Here is a 24,829-nt window from a genome sequence, read left to right on the forward strand (position 1 = left end):
ATACATTCAATTTTGCTCAAAAAATGCACAACCTGCAGGCAGTCAATCCATGTGATATTTTATAAATTCCACTTTGGAAACAGAACCAGATACTGACAGACTCTGACTTCATACCTTTAATGCATTGTCTGAGCTGAGATGTCACCTTTTGTTATAAAACCTGAAGTTATCTTGAGAATGTACCTTAAAAGGAGTTCTGGGATTTACATACTAAAGAATCGAAACCACCAAACCCATTCTGAAAGACGAAAGACTTAACAATCTAGGTTTGTTCAATATATTATTTCAGCTGCATGAGACTGTGTCATCTTCTGCTGTAAATTCTGTGTTTTATGGTCCTGCTTTGCAACCACCAATGAAGAAGCAGCACTTCCAAATAAACCCATTGGACTATAACCTGGTGTTGTGATTTTTAACTTCTGACATGTGCTTTGTAGATGGTGGACAGGCTTGGGAGAGTCAAGGGGTGAGTTACACAACTGCAGGATTCCAAGCCTCTGATCTGTCACCATACATGTCTTCACTCTCTCCACATTTTTTTCCCTTCCTAATTTAGCATTGGCACCTTATTTGACAATGGACATCATTAGCCTTTAGTCATTCAACTGAATAGGTGCTGTTCATACATGAGCCTCACCAGCACGTGGACACAAACTGTTTCAAACAGGGGAGGCCGTAGCTAAAGCTGATGATGCTCACATCCGGATTGACACATGGATTTCAAATACCGTAGTCAGAAGCAGGAATGATGTGTGATCTTCAATTCCATAACCAAAAATCACAGGGCTTCGTTGAAGAGCTAATTATAATATCCCAACGTGGACCCATTATTGGCCATGAGCTTTTGGTGTGTATTGCTCACTTAAAAAAAAACTGTCTGCTGTTGATATCTTCCATTGAGGTTTATTTCATTAGAGAGAGCCCTTCAGTGTATTGTCCGTAGTTTCACCACACAATATAATAACCTTGATGTGCAATTCTCACTGTACAATGAATGCTCTGAATGTAATGTCCTCTGCTTTAATTTTGAAATAAGAGGTTGAATGTGTTTATGTTTTATTGATGAGGTTTTAACTAGTTCATCATTTCAGGGGAAACTGCCATAGTCACAGAGGACCATAGGGCAGCTCTCTCATTAGAGAGAGACGACTGATGGTGAGTTTAACATGAGAGTCACCAAGTCTCAGATGGTGGGATCTCAGTTGTTGCGGGAATTCAACCTGTGCTGTTGGCATCCCTCTGCATTGCAAACTAGCCAATTGAGCTAACCGACCCCCCAAGCAGTCCAGACATGGCTAAAGTGCATGGAGCTTAAATATGATTAGTATCTCTCGTCTTTGATGTCAGAGGCAAAACATGGGAATATGCTGGAGAAAATCTCTTCCTGTTTCCCCATCTTCTCATTTCCTTCTTCCACATTGTTTGCACCTATAATTTACCCTGCCCTGTTTCTTTTTTACAGGCTCGCGTGGAGGAGCTAGAAGAGGAACTAGAGGCCGAACGGGCCATGAGAGCTAAGGTAGTGATGGCATGTGCTTCCTTGATCTGTTGAAGTTAAAATAATAAGCATAAAAAATCTGTCAGTTGACTTCTTTTAAGAAGGGTTAAGGGGATATTCACTGTTCTACAATCCATACTGCATCGAGAAATAGAACCTCTTCTAATATAGAAACTGTGTCACAGAAACAATCATGTTTTTGGATTTAAATCACATTGGAAGAACTTTCTCTAGTCTAATTGAACTGTTGAAAGTAGCTTTGAGATTTTCTGACAAGAAATATCACAGTCCATCATCAGTCTACTCTGAATCAGCCATTATGAACTGAAGTGGTACTCATGAGATTACAATTAGCATTGACAAAGGAGAAATGAAATCTTTTCACTTTTCCTGCTTTTGGAGGTTTGTCCCTCCATGGTTTATTCTTTTCAGATGCTTAATTGATTATCTTTGGAAAGCCACGACTGAATCTTCTGCATCATGAACCATTGCAGCTCGGGAGATGTTTTGCACTGTTGGCAGTACTACCTTGTGAAGTTAGACCAAAGTTTTTGTCCATGCTGAGTGGCAGACATCAATGATCCTGGACCCAATTCAATAAGGAGGTGACTGTTCTTTCTAATTGCTTGCCTAAGGTGTATCCTTCAATCAACATCTCCCAAACAGATTATATGGTTACTGCCTCATTGAGATTGGTAGCTCCTTGCTTTGTGCGAGTTGACTGCAGGATTTTCTACATCGTAGAAATTAAACTCAGACAGCTCTCTCAGTGGAGAGAAAGCAGAGTTAACTTTTCAGTTAACTGAAGTTCTGGTTGAAGAAACTTTAGCTTTGGACTTGAAACTTTTAAGTTTGCTTTCTCTGCACAGATACTGCGAGACTTGCTGAGTTTTTCCAGCAATTTCTGCTTTTGTTTCTGATTTCCAGCATTCGCAGTTCTTTTTTCCCCCACAGTGTAAGTGTTTGCATGGTATTTAGTTGGCTTTAAAGCACTTTGAGACATTGAGCTTGTGGAAAGGTTTATAAATGGAAGTATTTCTTTGTTATGGCTGCGCCAGGTGCTCTATTATTATAAACGTTGAATTCTAACCTGAGCTACTGTGACTGGAAGATTTTTCCATTTCCTTGAATGCACGAAGAAAAGTGAAACCATCAGTTTGTTTTGCAAAACGTAATCATTATTTCCCTACATTACGAGAGTGACTACATTTCAAAAGTACATAATTGGCTTGGAAACGCTCGGGGACATCCTGAGCTTGTGAAGCATGCTGTATAAATAACTTTTTTTTTTGCAGTAGTATTTCAGTAGCTGAGACAGGTTTCTGGCCTCTGGCACCACTCTGTTGAAGTGCTGGCCCAGCTCAATCTGGCAAACCAAAATGAGTGCTATTGTAAAATGTGTTTTTACAGTTGGAAACGCTTTCACTGGAAGAATTTCTAAAACATGCTACTGTTGGGATTTCTTTCAGTTCAGTCAGAATGGCAGCATTTGAATTGGCGCAAGAGTAAAATGGCAGCCACTTGAGGTCGCACATGCTCAATTGCTGATGTGTCACCTTTGAGACAGAGTCCACATGGGCAAATAATGTGGAAAGCAGTCCGCAAGTGCTTGGCCAGACCAGAAGCATTGCCAAGACCTAGTTAAGAATGTCTTGGTTCCTGATTCATCTCTGGCAAGGTTGGGAGACGTGATTTGGAGATGCCGGTGTTGGACTGGGGTGTACAAAGTTAAAAATCATACAACACCAGGTTATAGTCCAACAGGTTGAATTGGAAGCACACTAGCTTTCGGAGCAGGAGCGTCGCTCTGAAAGCTAGTGTGCTTCCAATTAAACCTGTTGGACTATAACCTGGTGTTGTGATTTTTAACTTTAAGGTTGGGAGAAACAGCGTTTGTTACTAGAAGCACTTTTCCTCCAAGTTGCCTTTAGATGCAATGTTGGAATTTAAACTCTGCAGAATTCCTTTATTAAGAGAGGCTGGGACCTTTTTTCACTGGAGCATAGGAGGTTGAGAGGTGACCTTATAGAAGTTTATAAAATCATGGGTATAGATGGGGTTAATGGTAGGTGTCTTTTCCTGAGGGTGGGGGATTTCAAGACTAGGGGGCATATTATTTATGGTGAGAGGAGAGAGATTTTTACACTGAGAGTGCTTCACGTGTGGAATGAAATCCCTGAGGAAGTGGTGGGTGTGGGCACAATTGCAATGTTTTAAAGATAGTTGGATAAGTACGTGAATGGGAAGGGTTTGGAGGGCTATGGGTCAAGAGTGCGGTGCTGGAAAAGCACAGCAGGTCAGGCAGCAACCTAGGAGCAGGAGAATTGACATTTCGGCAAAAGCCCTTCATCAGGAAATGTAGATTCTCCTGCTCCTCGGATGCTGCCTGACCTGCTGTGCTTTTACAGCTCAATACTCTTGACTTTAATCTCCAGCATCTGCAGTACTCACTTTTGCCTTGGAGGGATATTGGTCAGGAACAGGCAGGTGGGACTAGTTTAGTTTGGGATTATGTTCAGCGTGGACTGGTTGTACTGAAGGGTCTGTTTCCGTGCTGTATGACTCTGATTGCACAAGTGCCAGTTTGTTTCAATCTTAATGGAAGCAGGTTCTATTTACATGTAAGGTGCAAGAAGAATTGATGGTTATTATTAGAATTGTATTGAATTTACAGCACAGAAACAGTCTCCAATGATCTATGGTAGTGTTTATGCTCGCCATTAACTTCCTTCCATCCAATCAATGCATCCTTCCATTCCTTTCTCCCCTGCCCTTGTTCTCCCGAACAAAGTACTCACCAAAATAAGTAAATGCTAAGTAAAACCAATTTTTACATCATACTTGCATTTAACACATCAAAACATCTCAAAGTCCTGCACAAGTGATTCTTTTGGCAGCATATTTAACTCTTATTAAAAACAAGATAGCATCGTTTCTGAATTTGGAGTGGTTTCTAGCTGTTGCTTTTGAGATTTATTTACTGTGCACTTGTTAGTTTGCAAAGGTTTGTCAGAATTGAGATTTAACCTGAACTGAGTACGTTTTATGGCATGCTTTATGCAGAGTGGCTCTGAGTGCAAGTCATTTTACCATATGATGAGTTAGCTGCCCTTTCGGATTTGTTGCATTTAGATTCAGTTCACTGGGAGCTACACTGGAAAGACGATCCATACTGGAGATATAGGCATGTGGTGTCCTTCAAAGCTTGCAATTGCATACTTGCAATCAGCTATAGTGTTTTTGACATAACTCTTCTATCTGCGCATCTTCCTGCATGATGTGTGGTTTGCAGTCATCAGAAATGTCTTTTTACAATGCTTTCGTATGTGATGGGTTTGAAAATCACAGTATCCCAACAGATACTGTGGAATCGGGCCTTTCAACCCATCAAGTCCAAACCAACCCTCTAAAGAGCATCTCACCTTGACCCACCTCACCAACCCTATCCTGATAACCTTGCATTTCCCATGGCTAATCCACCTAGCCTGCAATTTAGCATGGCCAAGCCATCGAACTCGCACATCTTTAGACTGTGGGAGGAAATCCATGTAGACACGGAGAATTTACAAACTCAACACAGACAAGTCGCCCAAGGGTGGAATCGCATTCAGGTCCCTGGCACTGAGGCAGCAGTATTAATCACCATGCTGACCTCTACGGGCACCCCCCCATGTAGTCAGTCTGCATCCACTGGCTAAACCGTAGACTTTCAGCCTCCATTCTGCTTGATAAGGCAGATCTATCTTGTCCTGGATTTCACAAGAACCAAGCAATCAGATACAGCAGTGAACCATTTGGCCCATCAGGGTTGTTGTGCCATTCAGCATGATCATGTGACTGTTGCCTCAACTCCACCTTGCTGTCTGCCCTCCTGAACCCTTGGCTCCCTTATCATTAAAACCAAATTAACAAACTTATTTGTGAATATATTCGATTTCACAGCCTCCACACTCTATGGCAAAGGGTTCTGCAGGCTGGTGACGCAAGGAGAGAAAATGTTTCTTCTCATCTCATTCTTAACTGGAGACCCCCAACTTTTAAACGGTACCCCCTAGTTGTTGTCACTCTTGCTAGAAGAGAGCAACCTCTCAGCATACACCTTGGTAAGTCTCCAGTGGAGCTTATGAGCAGAATTTTCACTTTTTCTATGTTTGGGGGGACGGGGGGACGGGGGGGGGGGGGGGGGGGGGGCACACGCACGTTAGTTGGTGTTTTACACTGTATCTCACTTCAGTCACACCATCAATTTGAATGTTTTACCCAGTTAACAAAATGGCTAATTTGATCATTTTTATCTGTTTAAATTGTGAATGAGACTTGCTTGACAGGGACCTAAATCTCATTTAAACAATTTGAAAAATGAAAGTATACAAATACCCAAAACACATACACATTCAAACCAAAAAGACAGAAGGAGGAACTGTCTTCAGATAGTCACTTTGAGAAAAAGATACTTTTTTCAGCCAATCATGGATAGTTCTTGAAGGAAACCAGGCTAAGGAGCGGAATGTTGTAGTGCTGTCAGTCTGGCCATTGTAGACAGGTGTCACCAAACATAGGCAGCTGACTCTGGGATCTTGTACAACCACCCTATAGTGAGAAGTCTCTCAGTCACTTTCCAAGAGGATAGTGAGGCTTCACACTTGACTCACGATGACATATGCTTTCAGAAAGGGGAGAGCTGAACGGGAGCTCCTCCCTCCTGACAGGCTGGTTATAAAGTACTCTAAACAGTATCCAAAGCAGAAACTAGAAATTGATAGTTGTAAACTCAGGTAGGGGTTCTCTATGAAACAATTACCACTAGCTATGTGACGTCCAACAATGCCTCATTTAAACAAAGAAAATTCCAACGTCCGTCCTTTGACTTTTTTTAATAATATCTATCAAGGTATCCACAATCCTTCAGTCTCAAGTTTGAAAAACAATATTAAATATAAAGAATAAGTAACTTATGACAAATGAATAACAAGCTAGCACCACCCTATTTTGAAGGCCTCATATTTAATCTTTTTTTTAACTTTCATTGCTGGTGAGTTGAGAGTCTCCCGAAGGACCTTCTAATCAGCACTTAATTGTTGAGGGGGGCAAAAAGACCATGAGTTTCTTGCAGAGCCAACTTGTCCCATTATTTATAATAAAGTCAAAGTGCTGGAAGAACTCAGCAGCTCTGTCAACATTGCTGGAGAGAGAAACAACGTTTCATGTACGATATGATTCTCTTCCCTTTTCTCTTTATCATTTCCCTTTCTTGATAGCTCTCTTATCAGCACGAAAGAGGGAAAATGATGCCCGTTATGTTTCAATAAGATTGCATGTTATTTGTCTAAGCTTTAATGGGTATAGGCTTAACTCACTCGACCTTGCCACAACTCTTTGGACACTGATGCAATATGGTTTCTATAAGCGACACAACTATTGGAGGTAATTGTCTGCATTTTTAGTTCTGAATGTAGCTTATTTAAGTTTCTTTAAACTATATTGGTTTGAATTGTTCCAGCTGTTGCTGGAAGACCAGGAACTCTGAATCTTCATTCCACTTCTAGACTGTTGCTGGATATCTAACTTTTCCATGAAGGAAATCAAACTGCGTATGTCACACGCCTGTAGATTTTGTTACACACAAAGTTCAACCGGAATGAAGTTGATTCAGCCTTTAGTAGGCCTAATATGTCTTGGATTAAGCCCTGAAAGTGGAGTTAACTGAAGAAAGATTCCTCGTTATCTTATCTTTTTGCCTTTTGATTACTGGGGTATAGCATCTTAAGCACATTCCACTGTTTAATTACTGCAATCGATCAGTGTCTCTGACCAAAGTGTCCTGTGGGCTCAGTTAGGCATAGACAGGAAATATTTATCACCTAATGTGTGCTACTTGAAAGGTTAGCCTCAGGCAAACTTTCTCCTGGAGCTAAAACCAAGGCTACTTTCATGTTGCTCGATTTGTCATAATGCAAGTGATCTTTTTTAATCTTCTGTCGTAGTGCTGAGGTGAGATAACACAGGGTTTGACAAGAAAGAAACTGTCTACACTATATTTTGTTACACTTCTAACAGGTGTTTGTAGAAGAGATGGAATTTGTAGTACTCCTTTATTATTTCTGAAAATTTATGATTGCCTTAAGCATTAAATTACATTTTCTGTAAGACCTTTGCGTTTTGAGCGAAAACTGCATCCGAACCTTCTCCCCTTTCTGGTGTGAGGTATTGGGTACAACATAGGCCAGGGTTTCTGCTGAATCTAAAATCATGCAGTTCTGCTAAAATATATTTAGGTTGACTGAGCATTAAATTCCACAAAGTGAGCTCCTTTCAAATTATATTCCTAAAGGGCCTGTAAACTGCAGGTCCTTTTTTATTGTGCAAAGAAGTTCCACTAAAACCTGAGTGACATGGATATTTGTTGAAAAGGGGTTCATATCATCATCCTCACCCCAACCTCCTGAGGGCAACAAAATATTCCCACCCTACAAAATAATCCAACAGAAATGTCCCCTGGAGTTGGGCAACAGTTCCCAGGCATTTCCTGGAACTTGCCGCAGAGTTTCTTTTGTCTCTTCAGCAGTCAGAACAGCGAGCTGTGTCTGAGGGCAGTATGTGCAAATGTAATATCTGATAGATTAGGTGAGCGTAGTTAAGTCAAAGGGCGTCTTTGTGCCTTCATGTAAGAAAGATTTCCATTTGTAGAGCAACTTTTCCAAAGAATTTTACAGCCTTTAAAATACTGCTGCAAAGCACAGGAATTTTTATTTTACAGGTAGGAATTACAAATAAAATGTACCCACAAAACTCCAATGGGATAATGATCAGGCAATCTACTTTATGTGGTTTGGTTGATGGATACTGTTTGTCAATGCACCAGGGCAAGCTTACTAGCTGCTCTTGAAATTTTCTCCTGCAGCTACCCAAGCAGTGGGGTGAGCTGCCCCATCCTCAAACCTGCCAAGTGATTGTATGCTATTAATATGGCATTGATACGTATTTAACACAATAGACAAGCCTGTTTTTTTTTAATTACAACAGTTTATTGTCCACTCCAAAGATGACTTCTTGAAAAGAATAATATTCCAACTCTACTGCCCTGAGAATGTGGGCGGACGGTGGCACAGTGGTTAGCACTACTGCCTCACAGCGCTAGAGACCCGGTTCAATTCCCGCCTCAGGCGACTGACTGTGTGGAGTTTGCACATTCTCCCCGTGTCTGCGTGGGTTTCCTCCCAAAGATGTGCAGGTCAGGTGAATTGGCCATGCTAAATTGCCCGTAGTGTTAGGTAAGGGGTAAATGTAGGGGAATGGGTGTGTTCCGCTTCGGCGGGGCGGTGTGGACTTGTTGGGCCGAAGGGCCTGTTTCCACACTGTAATGTAATCTAATCTAATATTATGGCCTGGATTATGGATTTAAGTGCCTGGAGCAGGACTTGATCCCACAACTTTCTGATTCATGGCGCTCAAGACCATGACTGCATTTCTGCTGTGTGCTATTTGCTTCATCAGAACATTGCATGTTCAATTTTTACAGCAAATTCAGAAGTCTTTTAAACACTACTAAGAACTGTTCTGAGGAAGGGTTGCTGGACCTGTAACACTAACTTTGATTTCACTCCACAGATGCTGCCATACTTGCTGAACCTTTTTCAGCAATTTCTGTTTTTGTTTCCGATTTCCAGCATCCAAGGTTCTTTTCGGTTTTTATTTAGCATTTTAAGCACATCTTGTAACTAATGCGAAATGAAGGTGGCCAGTTGTTCCACCCTATTGTGGAAGACTCTGGTTTTGTGAGAAACATTGCAATAGAAATTCTGGTGATTTCTCTCTGCTAGTGGAAGCGTGATAATATGACATTCCATTCACCTTTCGTTCTCTCTCCAGATCCCGTTCCGAGCAATGGTTGTGTGGTTACTTTGAATAACCTTAAATATGATAGATAGAGGAATGATCTCATTGAAGTTGTCCAGTTGATTAGAAGATTTGACATTGCAGAAACAGAGAAGCTATTTCCTGTGGTGCAGAGAAACTGAACAAGAGCAATCTGCTTTAGCATAGAGCTAGAATGTTTTCTGGCGAAGTCCAGAATCACTTCTTTATATAAAGTGTATGTGGAATTCTGCAGCTTGTGTCTCCTGTTAGAAAACCTGAATGACTATGGGTCAATGGAAAATGTCAAACTTGATAGATTTTTACAAGATTTTTATTTTAATAGATTTATGGATCACAGAACAAAATGTGAATAGTTGGAGTTAAGATATAGACCGCACTGACCTAGTTAGGCAGTGAAACCGGCTTGTAGGGATGAACAGGCTACTCCTATTCCTATGTTTGGTTACTTGGGGCAAAGTAAAAATTGCTAATGGTGTTAGGCTTCTCAGTCAGCCTCATGTTATCGAAACCATGCAGTATTTTACAGTCACACTTACCTCTTTCAGCACTTCACCTCTGACATGTCTCGGAATATATGTCAAAATAGTTTCTGTTTGAGGGTCACAAGTGTCTGAAACGTTGACACAGGCAGTGATTAGCTGATTGACAGTGGCCTAATCTGCCAACAGTAAGAATGGTGAGAACTTCAGATAGGGCCAGGGAGCTTGTTACATAGCTATCTTCCACCATGTGTAGCTTCCAGCATGAAATGAGAGATGCTTAGAAAGGCACAGTGGTATACCAGCATCAAGCAGTGCTGCTCAGAACTGAGTGCAAACAGACATTGGTCGTTTGGGACTGTTTCCAAATCTGGATCTGAGGGATCCTTTGTGAAACATTATTTGGAGACACCAATCAGTAATCTGACAAGTGAATTGTGATAAAACGTAGGCGTAGTCTTCAAATTAAAATCGTATTCTTCACCTGTATTTAGTGATGATGCAGCATAAGCTTAGTGTCAATACTTAGGTATATCTTTATAAGTGGCTGTATGTTAGTCTATACTGGCATTGTCATGTTTCCTGTCTGAATGTTTTACACTAAGTGAGGTTGTGATTAAGGATAACACTGCCATGCGCTATAGTGTTCAATATTTTCTTTTATTCATGTGGGCATCACCAGAATTTATTATTCATCCCTAACTGGGGCAGTTGCTGTGGGTCTGCAGTCACGTAGTCCAAATCAGGTTGGGACAAGTTTTCTTCCCTAAAGGACGTTCAAGAACCAGATGGGTTTTACTGACAATTGACAATGATTTCATGGACAGCATTACATTTTTAATTCCAGATTTTTATTGAATTTAAATACCATCCACTGTCACATAAATCCTAGAACGTGACCTGGGTCTCTGGGTTAATAGTTAACATGATAAAATCCCTGGGCCATCACCTCTCCTATAGGTCAGAGTGAGTTTCTTCACACAATTGCATAATGTCAATATCTAAGTGCATCTCAAGTGATTGGTGAAACTAACTGGGAGGGCCTGAAAGTGGATGTTTTATGATGTACAAAACAGCTGATTGTGAAGCAGCATCTTGTTCAACACCTCATAGAATCCCTGCAGTGTGGAACCGGCCATACAGTTCAGACATACAGAAGACTATCCCACCCAGTCTCGTGCCCCTACCCCTGTTACTTTTACATTTCCTCTGACTAATGCACCTTACCTACACATCCCTGAAGACTGGGCAATTTAGCTTAGTCAATTCACCTAACCTGCACATCTTTGGATTGTGGGAGGAAACCAGACCACCCAGAGGAAACTCACACTGACACGGGGAGAATGTGCAAACTCCACACAGACAGTTGCCCAAGGCTGGAATTGAACCCAGGTTCCTGGTGCTGTGAGGCAGCAGTACCAACCACTGGGCCACCATGCTGCCCATGTACCTCACAGTATGTCATTTGCTGTGATCTCAGTATAAAACGAATGCAATGTAAAAACCGGCTCCCCACTTTCTAAACCTAGTTTTGTGCTCAATAATTCTGTTAATCATTTACATCCTGTAATTTAAGCAAAACCAGGTTCCAGGAACATGCGCTAAAATGTAGCTCTACCTTCTTGTTATGGGACAAAGGGAGGCTGCTTTGTTGATTGAAGGTGGTGTGCACTGGCCTGAGGTATTTGACTTAAGGGTTTCTCTTCAGACCTTGAGTCCAAAGCTGCTATAGAGGCTCACTTTCTGGTATGTATTTAAGTGGGGAGAGGCATATATGGAACTTGGTCTCTTGAAATAAGGATCAGCATGTTGTGCAACGACAACAACCTATTTGTATAGCACCTTTAAAAGTGGAGAAATGTCCCACCTACTTCAAAGCAATGAAACATCCCAAGGTACTACACATTTGCATTGTTAAACAATGTACAGAACCACTCCCTTTAAAAGGCGTGGTAGGTCAGATGACCAAATATTTAGTCAAAGTGATGAGTTTGAAGGATTGTCTTGAATGGGGATTCCCAAGGTTTGAGGCCTCAGCATATCCACCGTTGGTGAAATGAATAAAATTAAAGAGGCACAAGAAATGACTGAGAGCAGCACATGTATGCCTGTGGATCTGGAAGAGGGAACAGAGTTGGGGAGGAGTGAGGCCACAGAAGAATTGTAAGCAAGAGTGAAATTGTCAAAACCAAGATGTTTCGTGACCAAGAGCCTTTTTTTGTTTGGTCTCTGAGTGCAAGGGTGAGAGGGGATGGGAGTTGAGACATGGGCAGCCAACCTCTGGATGACTTCAAGTTTTCAAAGGATAGACCAGCCAGGAGTCTACAGGCAGGTAGATCTACAGCCAGGTAGATGTTCTTCCCATCACTGGCTGGTCATACTTGTTACTCACTGGCAGCTGTTATTTAACCCGCATCTCTTCAGAGCTTGAAGTTCACCCACTGTAGTGTGCCCTTAACCCATCCGCAACCCTTCATTGTCAGCATCGCCTTCTGGAAACCCAACCAACTGAGGGTTCAGCTACAAAATGATGGACCACAGCATTTCAGGGAGGCAGCTCAGCACCATCTTCTCAAGGGCAAATGGGAGTAGACAGTAAACACTGACCCAGCCAGCAACACACTCTCATCACATGACTTAATAAATCAAATACGTTTTGCCAAGATGGTCAGCCATTGGATGCCATCAGAACAGGGTCTGATGTTGTCCTGTATTGAGCTGCCTGCACCTATAGGTAGTCAGGAATAAAACGGAGATTTTCTCTCTTGCCCACTGGGAATACTGAAGCCACTGTTACCACTTCAGGTTACCATTTTGGAAGAATACTTGCCAACTTTGCCCAAATGGATGATTGTTCCTGAGACCAATCTGGTCTGGAATATATTGCATTAATTCACTAAGGAGAACGGATTTATTTGAGCAGATCACGAGCAACTGAAGAAACCATATTTTGACAGAAACATGATGTTTAATAAAGGGAAAGATAACCACAGTTTGAGGAATGTATGGAAATCTGGCTTTGAAGGCGACAGTCATCTCAGGATCTGTACGGGCACATATTTCTTCCTGTTGAGAATTGCAAAGAGATTACATGGGAATCTCAAATTTATGGGTCTTTTTTTCAGAAGTATGTTTACTAAGATAGCTTAAGGCTACATCAGGAAGTGTTCTGTTTCTACGGTTAGTCACCCAGCACCAACCCATCATTCATGAGATATTTTGATTGTAAAATAGTAGCTAATGTCTGATCACAACTTGGGGGCAAGTTTCCAAGTGCAGGTCGGTGGCAAGGCATCTGTAGTTCCTTTGCTTCATGTCTTACCCTGCCAGTGTGCATTGAAAGGTTACAAAAGCTTGTTGTCCTCTGTTTTCTAATATGTGCTGTTGGAGTGGTTCACAGAAGCAGGGGTGAGGAGAGGTTGTACAAGCTCAGAGTACCTCATCAGAGAGACCATGGAAATCCAACCACTGGGTTGGGATTTCAGAACATGAGGCCCATGTGACCACGTGCTGCTGAGAGAGCTGCGAGCCTAGCTTCATTGCTCGCTTCATGCTGCTGAGCATGGGAACTTGGAAGCCCAGGAGCAGTCATTTCCTTGGGGCAGCTAATTGGAGTTCAGGAGCAAAAGTTGTCAGCATAGGGAGTGGGCCTGTGTTCAGATGCTACAGTATGGCCAGGCGATACAGGGGTACGTGGGCTGTGTAGTAACCCAGCTCAACTGGAAATAACGATCAAGAAGTCTAGACTTGAGAGAGATGTAGAATCTTTTAGCTTTCAGTTGAGAATATTCCATATGGAATTTGGATGGAGATCACACCAGCAGTTTGAAAGAGAGGAGCTCGAGAGGAAGACAAAGTGTTAAAGTATTTTTATGATTTGGAGATGCTGGTGTTGGACGAGGGTGTACAAAGTTAAAAATCACACAACACCAGGGTATAGTCCAACAGGTTTATTTGGAAGCACTAGCTTCCGGAGCTGCTTCATCAGGTGGTTGTAGGAGCAACGCTGCAACAGTTAGTGCTTCCAAATAAACTTGTTGAAGTATTTTTATGATTCACAGTGATGACTGATCTCTTTTTTGCGGAGGTTTGCGGAGAGATTCAGGAGATGTGTCAATCATTGAATGTGCATTTTGTTAAATGTTCCACCATACTTACTTCATGTTGACTTCAATTTAATACTGGAGAATCAGTGATAAAATGGATTGTGTTAACCAGTTACTTTATTGGCTCTTGCATCTGTTGTTTGCAATTGTGGAATCTGTGGCTTTATTTGCTGAGTAAGAAACTGGGATTTTTCAGATCTAGTAGACTTGTTCAGTAAACATACCTGGCCTTGACCTGGATTGTAATGAAGATCAGGGTCTCATCTGGCACCGTAACACTGATGCAGCTCTAGCTTTGTGAAGACTGTCCTCTGCAGTCAGCATCTTCAGTTATTCTGCTGTTATCATTTAGAAATGTGAACATTCTGCCGTTGTGTGAGAAGTAACTTCATTTCACTGGGAGCCAGGTTATGTGTTGAAAGGCAGGGTCCGGTTGGCATCCTAGTAGCTATGATCTGTCTCGGTCAGCTGGAACAGAATTTTTTGCGATATCAGGGGGTGCCCGTAGCCAGTAGGAGAGCTGCTGCCTTTTCCAGGGAACGCCCATGGGACCATAAACCAAAGGCCAGACTCCTGTCACCAAGTCACCCTTTATTTACATGTCAAAAACTGTGACACTAGCAAAGCATAGCAGGTCAAGCAGCATCCAAGGAGCATCAGGGTGAAGGGCTTATGCCCAAAACATCGACATTCCTGCTCCTCAGATGCTGCCTGACCTGTGCTTTTCCAGCACCACACTTGTTTTTGACTCTGATCTCCAGCATCTGCAGTCTTCACTTTCTCCTAGTCCTTTATTTACATGTGCATAGTATCTGGACTCTGACCAGCCAGCTCAGTGTTGGGGCCCAGCGCAAGTGGGAGTAGGAGAGTTCAAAGTAAAGGCAGAGGGTAGAACCCAGCAGCCAGACAATTCACCTGATGGTTCAAATTGAGAGATCTGGCACTTTGATCGAGGTATCCCTTCCTCAATGAGGTGACGTAGTGTTGCAGGCTAGCACCTGATATGCTTACCTGAAGAAGGGCTAATACAGTGGCATTGGGCTGACCCCTGTAATGCGCCTCATTTGGCCAATTAATACCTTTTCTTCCATGATTGATCTCATCCTCATAGTCCCCTCACCCATCAATGCACCCAAACTGTACCACGCCATCATTCTAGCTTACTCGCCCTGACCCCTATATCAACATACCGCCATAGCCTCCTCACCTCTCTACTTCCCACACTTCTTCAACTTCCTATATCACTGAAACTCATGGCCCCTACAAAAACATTAGGAAATCTTTGAGAAGCTCCTGTATCTTTCAAAATAAACAAGGATTATCTTGATATCCACTCAGCCATTATCCTCTTAACATCTCATTTGTTAATGTAAATAAACAATCCTTGTATATTCACTTACTTACATCCTGTTAAGTGAATAATGTATTTGTATGTCAAAATAACAAACATGACTGGAATATTCATTTAAAGATGTTGTCCTCTTAACATTTCATGAATAGGAAGACACAATAAACAAGCTCACATTTGCCTTATTAACTGTGCCAAACATCCCTACTGAGCAGAATCCATTTGTTTTTCTGGAAGTCAGCCAAATGTTCATGCTGAGATTACACTGTCTTAGTTCCTGCGGGATGTATTTCATCTTGTATTTTTCTGTCACTCTGTCTTTCCTCCTCACCAGGAAGTGGAGGTTATGTTCTCTCCAGTATTCCAGGAACCTAAATGGGCCACGACACCTGAGTTACAAGGTCCTTTGTATTGTCAATATTCAACAAAATGTAGCATATAACAGACTTGCCTGTTTAAATTAGTCATTTTAATCATGTCCAATTTTATTTAGTTAAACCCCGTGTTAAATGGAAGGTGATGGCCTACTGGTATCATAGCTACACTGTTCATCCAGAGATCCAGGTAGTGTTCTGGAGATGTGCGTTCAAATCCTGCCATGCCAGTAGTGGAATTTGAATTCATAAGTCTGGAGTTAAGAATCTAATGATAACCACACTGCCAATTGTTGAAAAACCCATCTTGATTACACACAGCCTTTGGGGAAGGAAACAGACCTCCTTACCTGATCTGGCCTACATGTCACTTTCGATACATATTGCTGTGCAATCTCAGCATGGACATTTGGACAAATTCCAGAAACCCACAAATGGATTATGCTCAGCAGGAGCTGTCACGGGAAGTTTGACCTTGTTTATTGTGTCTTATTATGATTCTTAACTGCCCTCTGGGCAATTAGAAATGGGCAATAAAGCCAGTGATACCTACATTCCATGAATTAACTGGCAGGTTGTGCTGCAATAGTTTTATTAATGCCAATGAAATAAAGTAACTAGAGTTTAAGATTAGAAACTGTTGGTACATAACAGATGATATGTCGGTGAATTCTTCACCAGCTTTTCCTAGAAGAGCAAGAATATAACCAGTCCAGATTTGAATTTTCTACATCCTATAGCTTTGCTGTAATTTGAAGTTATCTTCAATTATTATATCATCTGTCGGCCTCAAACCCATGCACAACCTTGTTTCCTATAACTGAAACAACATTAAATCTAAGTTGTCCATTGACACATTATCAATTCTAAGTCTGCTTGTGTTAAATCCTTTCATCCTTGGTGTCCAGGGATGAGCCTATTAACTTAGATTTTTCAACTTGAATATTGTGAAACGTCTCTTTGTGAGTGTCCGTAAAAGCCCTTATCCATGAATCCTGATTGAGTTGAACATAGTTTTAAAACTAAAATTTCCACTTGGGATATTGTGAGTGTGTGGGGTCTCTTTATTTAAGAAAGGATACAACAGCACTGAAGGTGAAGAGTCATTACATTGATCCTTGCGTTGAGAAGTTGTCTCATGATGAGAGACTGAATGAATTGGGCCCATATCCTCTGAAGTTTAGAAGAAAGGCAGGTGGCCTTGTTGAAGTGTCCAAGATTCTGGAGAGTTTGATAGAGAATTCACAATATGGGCACACAATCTCCAAATAAGGAGCTGACCGTTTCTGACGGAGTTGAAAGAAAGTTACTTCACTCAAAGGCTGTGATTCGCTCGTCCAGGGTATTGCGGACTTTATATTCTTACATGCAGTAAAGTTTGGGATAGGCAGATGTTTACTCTCTCAGGAATGGGCAGTGAGGAGCCCAGATCAGAAATGATGGTATCGAATGGTGGAGTGGGTCTGATGGGCTTCATATCCTAAAGCACCTGTTTCTATGTTTCTATAGAATGTGCTTCCTATGTTCACAGGTAGAGAAGCAACGAGCTGATCTTTCCAGGGAGCTAGAAGATCTGACTGATAAATTGGAGGAAGCAGGTGGAGCAACTGCATCCCAGGTAGTAATTCAACATTACTTTCCATTGGCTGGCCATTACAGTTTTTAAATTCTCATTTTTATTTAACAGAGTGGACTCAGATGTATTTATATGGCCCTTTCCCTGACACTCTGTGAGGGGATGATTACTAGAGACATCATAAACTACTTGATGAAGATTTGTGTTGTAAATCAGAGTTTCTTTGTAAACAGATGCACAATCTTTTAAGAAGTGGTGACATTTAGACATCTTTGTGCTATATACTAAGTCACTGGGCAAACATATTGCTCTTTTAATAACCAAGGTCTCCATTGTACTGGTTCCTCATTAGCAGAAAATGTCTATTAAAAAAAATCTCTTTGCAATCTACTCTCTCATTATAATCATGTTTGCATATACTTCCTGTTCTCGGAAGTTGGAATAATTTCTTCGAGTCAAAGGAAGGGAATCTTCCGAAGAGTGTTGAGTGCAAGGAAACAACTGACGATGGTCTCTGCCATTCTCACTTTGGATTGGGAATGGAGAATATCTGGTGAATATTTTGCCCATCAGCAAGTTCAATTTGAGTGAAACAAAATTCCTTCCATTCTTTTGATTGATTGGTGATTAAAATCAACTAGGAGAAAGTGAAGACTGCAGATGCTGGAGATCAGAGTCGAAAGTGTGGTGCTGGAAAAGCACAGCAGGTCAAGCAGCATCCAAGGAGCAGGAGAATCGGCATTTTGGGTATAAGCCCTTCATCAGGAATGAGACTTGTGGGTCAAGACTGAGAAATAAATGGGAGAGGGTTGGGGTTTGGGGGGAGGTAGTTGGGAAAGCAATAGATGGATAAAGGTGAGGGAGAAGGTGACAGGTCAGAGGGGGGAGTGATGGACGGGTCTGGAGGATGGTGCCATTTTGGAGGCCTGGGACTGGGATAATGTGGGGGGGAGGGGAAATGAGGAAGCTGTTGAAATCCACATTTATCCTGTATGGTTGCAGGGTCCCAAGGCCGAATATAAGGCGTTCCTCCTCCAGGCATCGGGTGCTAACGGTTTGGCGGTGGAGGCGGCCCAGGACCTGCACGTCCTTGCCGCAGTGAGGGGGGGAGTTGAAGTGTTCAGCCATGGGGCAGTGGTGTTTGTGGGTGCGGGTGTCCCAGAGATGTTCTCTGAAATGATCCACAAGAAGGCATCCTGTCTCCCCCGATGTAGAGGAGACCACACTGGGTGCAACGGATGCGGTAGATGACATTGGTAGAGATACAGGTGAATTTCTTGATAAATGTGGAAGGATCCCTTGGGGCCTTGGATGGAGGTGAGGTGAGGGGAGTGGTGTGGGCACAGGTTTTACACTTCCTGCGGTGGCAAGGAAAAGTGTCAGGAGTGGGTTGTGGGCTAGTGGGTAGTGTGGACCAGACGAGGGAGTCGCAGAGGGAATGGTCTTTTCGGAACGCTAATGGGGTGGGGAGGAAAATATATCTCTCTCTGGTGGGGTCCAATTGGAGGTGGCGGAGGAGGAGGTTGGTGGGGTGGAAGGTGAGAACCAGGTGGGTTCTGTCCTTGTTGCGTTTGGAGGAGTGGGGTTCAAGAATGGTGGTGCATGAAGTGGAGGAGATGCACTGGATAGAATCGTCAACCACGTGGGAAGGGAAGTTGCGATCATGGAAGGAGGAGGCCATTTGGGACTTTCTGACTGAGCACAAGATTAACTAACTGTTTGACTAACCCCTAGGTATCACTATACATGGCCATCCAAGTTCCGAACTCAGGGCCTTCTCTTCACGATGATTGATCTTGAGATTTGCAGTCAGTGTTTAGATGAGTCTCCTTTTCTACGTTTCCTACCAGTCTTCCACACTCCTTGATGCCTTGTCACCCTTACACAAAACTCTCATACTTCTGAGCTCATTTATCCAAGGGTCATGTAAGCAGGAGATGACAAAAGGTCACAACAGATAAACTATTTCCACTAGTTGGGGATTCTAGAACTCTGAGGCATAGTCGGAGCATTAGGGCCAGGCTGTTCAGGAGAGATTTTAAGAATTGCTTGTACGCACAAAGAATGGTGGATGTTTGGAACTGTGGAGTTTAAGGGGAAGCTGGGATCCCTCACATTTTAAAGTCTTTGTTTTGGTCTTTCTCGTGGAGATTGAGATGAATAAAAAGAGGGAGTCCGAGCTCCTGCGACTGAGGCGTGAACTGGAGGAGGCAACCCTGCAGTCGGAAACCACAGCCGCAGCCCTCCGCAAGAAACACGGGGACACAGTGGTGGAGATAACCGAGCAGTATGAGAACCTGCAAAGGATACGATTGAAAACAGAGAAGGAGAAACAAAGCATGAAACTGGAATTAGATAACATGAGCCTCACCATCGACAGTCTCCAAAAGGCCAAGGTATTGCAGTAGCTCATTAAAAATTGGTTGAACTCTATAACTTTAAATATACAATCTACATTTCTTCTTCATCATACCCACTTTATTTCATCAACACTGCTTGCTCCAAAATACTTTTTTTCCACCACTGTGTTGTCCACTGTCCAGGGAGGCACAGTGGCTCAGTGGTTAGCACTGCTGCCTCTCAGCGCCAGGGACCCAGGTTCATTCCAGCCTTGGGTGATTGTGCAAACTCTATACAGACATTCTCTCCATATCTACGTGGGTTTCCTCTTGGTGGTCTGGTTTTTCCCCCGCTGTTCAAGGAAATAGAGATTAAGTGGATTAGCCATGGTAAATTGCTCACAGTGCTCTGGAATATATAAATTTTTGGATTAGCCATGAGGAATGCAGGGTTACAGAGATAGGGTATGGAGGTGGGTCTGGGTAGGATGCTCTTCAGTGGGTTGGAGTGGACTCGATGGACCAAATGACCTGCTTCTGCACTTTAAGGATTGGAAACGGTAGAATTTGCAGAATCACTCTGCCAACTTGAAAAGAATCTCTACAGCCAACAGTTACTGTTAACAATATGGACAGTTCACTGCCAGACCTGCAGAGTTTCTCCAGCACTTTGTTTCGGATTTCCAGCATCCGCAGTATATTTGCCTTTATCCCCCAGCAAATTGATTATTTTACTAGTGCTTTTGGAAATTACAGCAGGATTCAATTAAAGAGAGCCTCTGTAAGCTACAGCAAGAGTCTATTGATAAAAGCAGGCTTTTTTCTCCAGCAGTGAGTGGAGGATAATTGCAGATAAGTTGTACGCATAAAATCAATCACAATCCTATCAGCAGCTGGGCTCAAGATGTAATTATGGGAAAGCTGTCCAATTATCTCCATTGATGTGGAGATTTGTTGGGAAGTGAAATGCAGCCTTGTTAATTTATACAGAATGACAAATGACTGCAAGAGTATAACAGCAGCATCTTAAAAGTAGAGTTGAACTGGTAATCAAGCCATTATTGAGGAATCAAACTCCAAAGATCGTTGTCTGTTATAAAGCAGTGAAAATTGTTCCTTCCTAATCGATTGCAGCATTAACACAGATAGGCGTGTGCTTGGGAAAATATGTGCACTTAGCCACCTTCCTTAAATGCACAGCTACCACACGTGGTTGCGCCTAGTATTTTTGCTTTTCCTACAAAGCAGGCATGCAATGTAAATGACAATAGTGATCAGATACCAAGGCAGGCTGTTTAGAAGGCTTGCCTTGCTCCTTGTGACAGCAGCCCAGCTATTAGCATTAAAGGCCCCATTAAACATCAACCCACCACTCCCTTGGTTTAAGAATGCTTTTCCTCTCTGCTTTCATATTCCTCAGCTCAGTGACAAATTCACCGGAAGTAGTTGAGGTAGCTTCACTTTACCTTTGTTGCTGTCATGTGTTACATATTGCAGGCTGGGATCAACCACCTAAAGCTGCTGCATGTTAATTCTAGCTAGTCCCTGAGGCCTTGTGTATTCTCTGTGGCCAGGTTTGCAGTGATGCCCAGATCCGCAAGCTGGAAGACTTGCTGTCAGAAGCCACCTCCAAGAATGAAGAGTTGCAGCGCTCACTCACTGAGCAGAACCTTAACAAGACAAGGTTGGCAGGTATGGAATAAGGAAAAGATTTCCGAGCTCGTGCTGTTTGATCTGTGTTAAAAGAACAAGTTATCAGCCTATCCTTTTGCTGCATTATATTGTGCTAACGTATAAATAGTAGCAGTCATGTTAAGACTCTCTAAGCTCTTCTGCCAGCCTACACAATTTTGATACCCCATTTGGCACAATTTATATACACTTCACCTAGCCTGCTAGCATGTGATATCCTCCAATGAGAAATGTGTGAAATCCCCAAGTTAATTTGAGAAGAAGTACTGGAAAATAGATCGCCAATCTATTCAGGCAATCTATCCAATTGCAGGAGATCACTGTGCCCCTGAATCTCACTACAGTATTGTGTATAGAGTCATAGAGACGTACAGCATAGAAAAAGCCCCTTCGTTCCAACTTGTCCAAATATCTCAATTTATCTAGTCCCATTTGCCAGCATCTGGCCCATATCCCTTCAAACCCCTCCTGTACATATACTCATCCAGATGCTTTTAAATATTGTAATTGTACCAGCCTCCACCACTTCCTCTGGCAGCTCATTCTGTACACAGACCACCCTTTGGATGAAAATGTTGCCTCTTAGGTACCGTTTGTATCTTTCCCTCCCTCACCTTTAAATCTATGCCATCTAGTTTTGGACCCCCCTACTCTGGGGGAAAAAATACCTTGGCTATTCACCCTAACCGCACCCCTCATGATTTTGTAAACTTCTATAAGGTCACCCCTCAGCCTCCAATGCTGCAGAGAAAATAGCTCCAGCCTATTCAGCTTCTCTCTATAGCTCAGACCTTCCAGCCTCAGCAACATCCTTGTAAGTATTTTCTGAACCCTTTCAAGTTTATTTGTCAAAGGTGCAAAGGCATTGCAAATGGTGCAAAAGAGATTGACAAGTCCAGTTCCAGGATTGAGGAATTTCAGTTCTCTCACAAGATTGGAGAAGTTGAGACTGCTTTCCTTAGAGGGGACGTTTGATACAGGTATTCAGAAGGGGGTTTGAAGAGTAGAGAAAGGTGCTCCAAACATGTCAAAGCCAGATTTAATACAATTGGCAAAAGAAGTAAAGAAACGAGTTGAAACTTTGTTCATGTAAGTGTTTGCGATCTGAAATATACTACTAGAGAGTGTGCTGGAAAAAGGTTCAGTGGAGGTTTTCAAGAATTCAATTATCATCTGATAAAGAAGAAAACGCAAGGCTACGAGGAGAAGGTGGGAGAGAGGGAAGAGGTAAATTGCTTCATTTGAGAGCCAGCGTGGACACAGCAAGCTGAATGGTCTCGGTTTGTGCAGTGACCATTTCTGTGAATTCCGTGGAGCACTGACCTTTGGCAAAAGATGATACATGTCAAAGCCAGATGCAGGTTAACAATTACTTGATTAAAACCCTGTTAATGCTTTTGGTGTGAAGTCACCACTTGGGCAGTCAGGGCGCTGTGACCAAAATGTGCTTAAAATTCCTCTGACTTATGGTTCAAGTTTCTGATTTAAAAGAAGAAGAATAATTTAAATAAACACTAAAATAAACTATTGTCTGAACCCAGGCAACCAGATAGTTCAATAGAATGCAGTGAGTTTTGTTTTTCAGTTTCTTTCCAATGAAAGGTATCTCCTGGTTAATCGAAGAGTGAGAACTTGGTACACCTTTATCAATGAAGTGGAAAAAAAATTGAACATAAATGTTCTGTGAATAACCTCATTTTAAAATATGACGTTTTTATAAACAACCTTGGATCAAATGAATTGACCACAATTTACAAAGTCTTCCAAAACGAACACTATTTGTTGAATTCCTCACTTTTGGCTGGGTATGTGTGGGATTCATAGACAGACTCTGATCTGTTTATTGAGTCTTGAAGAAAAAAACCACTGAAAACAAACTTGTAAATGCTATAGGACCCACTGCACTTATGAATCTAAATGAATAAATATGCCCCTCTGAGACAGGCAAGAAGAGGTAAGATAAAGGAACCTTGGATGACGAGAGCGGTGGAGCTTCTCGTCAAAAGGAAGAAGGTAGCTTACATAAGGTGGAGGAAGCGAGGGTCAAGCTCAGCTCTACAGGATTACAGACAAGTGAGGAAGGAGCTCAAAAATGGTCTGAGGAGAGCCAGGAGGGTACATGAGAAAGACTTGGCAGAATGGATTAGGGAGAACACACAGGCTTTTTACACTTATGTGAGGAATAAGAGAATGGTCAAAGAAAGAGTAGGGCCGATCAGGGATAGCATAGGGAACTTGTGTGTGGAGTCTGAGGAGCTAGGAGAAGCCCTAAATGAGTTTTTTGCTTCTGTCTTTACGAAAGAAACAAACTTTGTAGTGAATGAAACCTTTGAAGAGCAGGTGTGCATGCTGGAATGGATAGAGATAAGGGAAGCTGATGTGTTGAAAATTTTGTCAAACATTAAGATTGACAAGTCACCAGGCCCGGACCAGCTTTGTCCTCGGCTGCTTTGGGAAATGAGAAATGCAATTGCTTCGCCACTTGCGAAGATCTTTGCATCCTCGCTCCGACTGGAGTCGTACCTGAGGACTGGAGAGAGGCAAATGTGATTCCTCTCTTCAAGAAAGGAAATAGGAAATTCCCCAGCAATTACAGACCAGTCAGTCTCCCGTCTGTCGTCTGCATTTGTTAGAAAGGATTCTGAGGGATAAGATTTATGACCATCTGGAAGATCATGGCTTGATCAAATGCAGTCAACACGGCTTTGTGAGGGGCAGGTCAAGACTCACAAACCTTATCGAGTTCTTTGAGGATGTGCCTAGAAAAGTTGATGAGGGTCGAGCTGTGGATGTGGTGTATATGGACGTCAGCAAGGCATTTGATAAGGTTCCCCATGGTAGGCTCATTCAGAAGGTCAGGAGGAATGGGATACAGGGGAACTTAGCTTTCTGGATACAGAATTGGCTGGCCAACAGAAGACAGCGAGTGGTAGTAGAAGGAAAATATTCTGTCTGGAAGTCTGTGGTGAGTGGTGTTCCACAGGGCTCTGTCCTTGGGCCTCTACTGTTTGTAATTTTTATCAATGACTTGGATGAGGGGATTGAAGGATGGGTCAGCAAGTTTGCAGATGACACAAAGGTTGGAGGCCTCTTTGACAGTATAGAGGGCTGTTGTAGGCTGCAGCGGGACATTGACAGGATGCAGAGATGGGCTGAGAGGTGGCAGATGGAGTTCAACCTGGATAAATGCAGGGTGATGCATTTTGGAAGATCGAATTTGAAAGCTGAGTACAGGATTAAGGATAGGATTCTTGGCAGTGTGGAGGAGGAACAGAGGGATCTTGGTGTGCAGGTACATAGATCACTTAAAAGTAGCCACCCAAGTGGACAGGGTTGTTAAGAAAGCATATGGTGTTTTGGCTTTCATTAACAGGGGGATTGAGTTTAAGAGCCGTGAGATCTTGTTGCAGCTCTATAATACTTTGGTTAGATCGCACTTGGAATACTGCGTCCAGTTCTGGTCGCCCTATTATAAGAAAGATGTGGATGCTTTGGAGAGGGCTCAGAGGAGGTTTACCAGGATTCTGCCTGGACTGGAG

At 42.5% G+C, this 24,829-nt stretch overlaps 1 protein-coding gene across 12 annotated transcripts in view; it reads left to right on the top strand.

Moving 5' to 3' along the window:
- Positions 1-24,829, top strand: part of LOC122562023 (putative uncharacterized protein MYH16) — a 276,206-nt gene that overhangs the window by 198,152 nt on the left and 53,225 nt on the right. For 11 of the 12 annotated variants that reach the window (XM_088000458.1, XM_088000459.1, XM_088000460.1 and 8 more), the window contains 4 exons: positions 1,463-1,519; positions 17,215-17,301; positions 19,410-19,655; positions 21,173-21,290. In XM_088000458.1, coding sequence (XP_087856584.1) covers positions 1,463-1,519; positions 17,215-17,301; positions 19,410-19,655; positions 21,173-21,290 — 508 coding nt within the window. The remainder of the gene's footprint in view (positions 1-1,462; positions 1,520-17,214; positions 17,302-19,409; positions 19,656-21,172; positions 21,291-24,829) is intronic. The other variant, XM_088000463.1, reaches the window with a different exon arrangement.

This window comes from Chiloscyllium plagiosum, unplaced genomic scaffold, assembly GCF_037043375.1.
Source record: "Chiloscyllium plagiosum isolate Xiang-an unplaced genomic scaffold, Cpla_swu_hap1 HiC_scaffold_25, whole genome shotgun sequence".
Lineage (NCBI taxonomy): Eukaryota > Metazoa > Chordata > Chondrichthyes > Orectolobiformes > Hemiscylliidae > Chiloscyllium > Chiloscyllium plagiosum.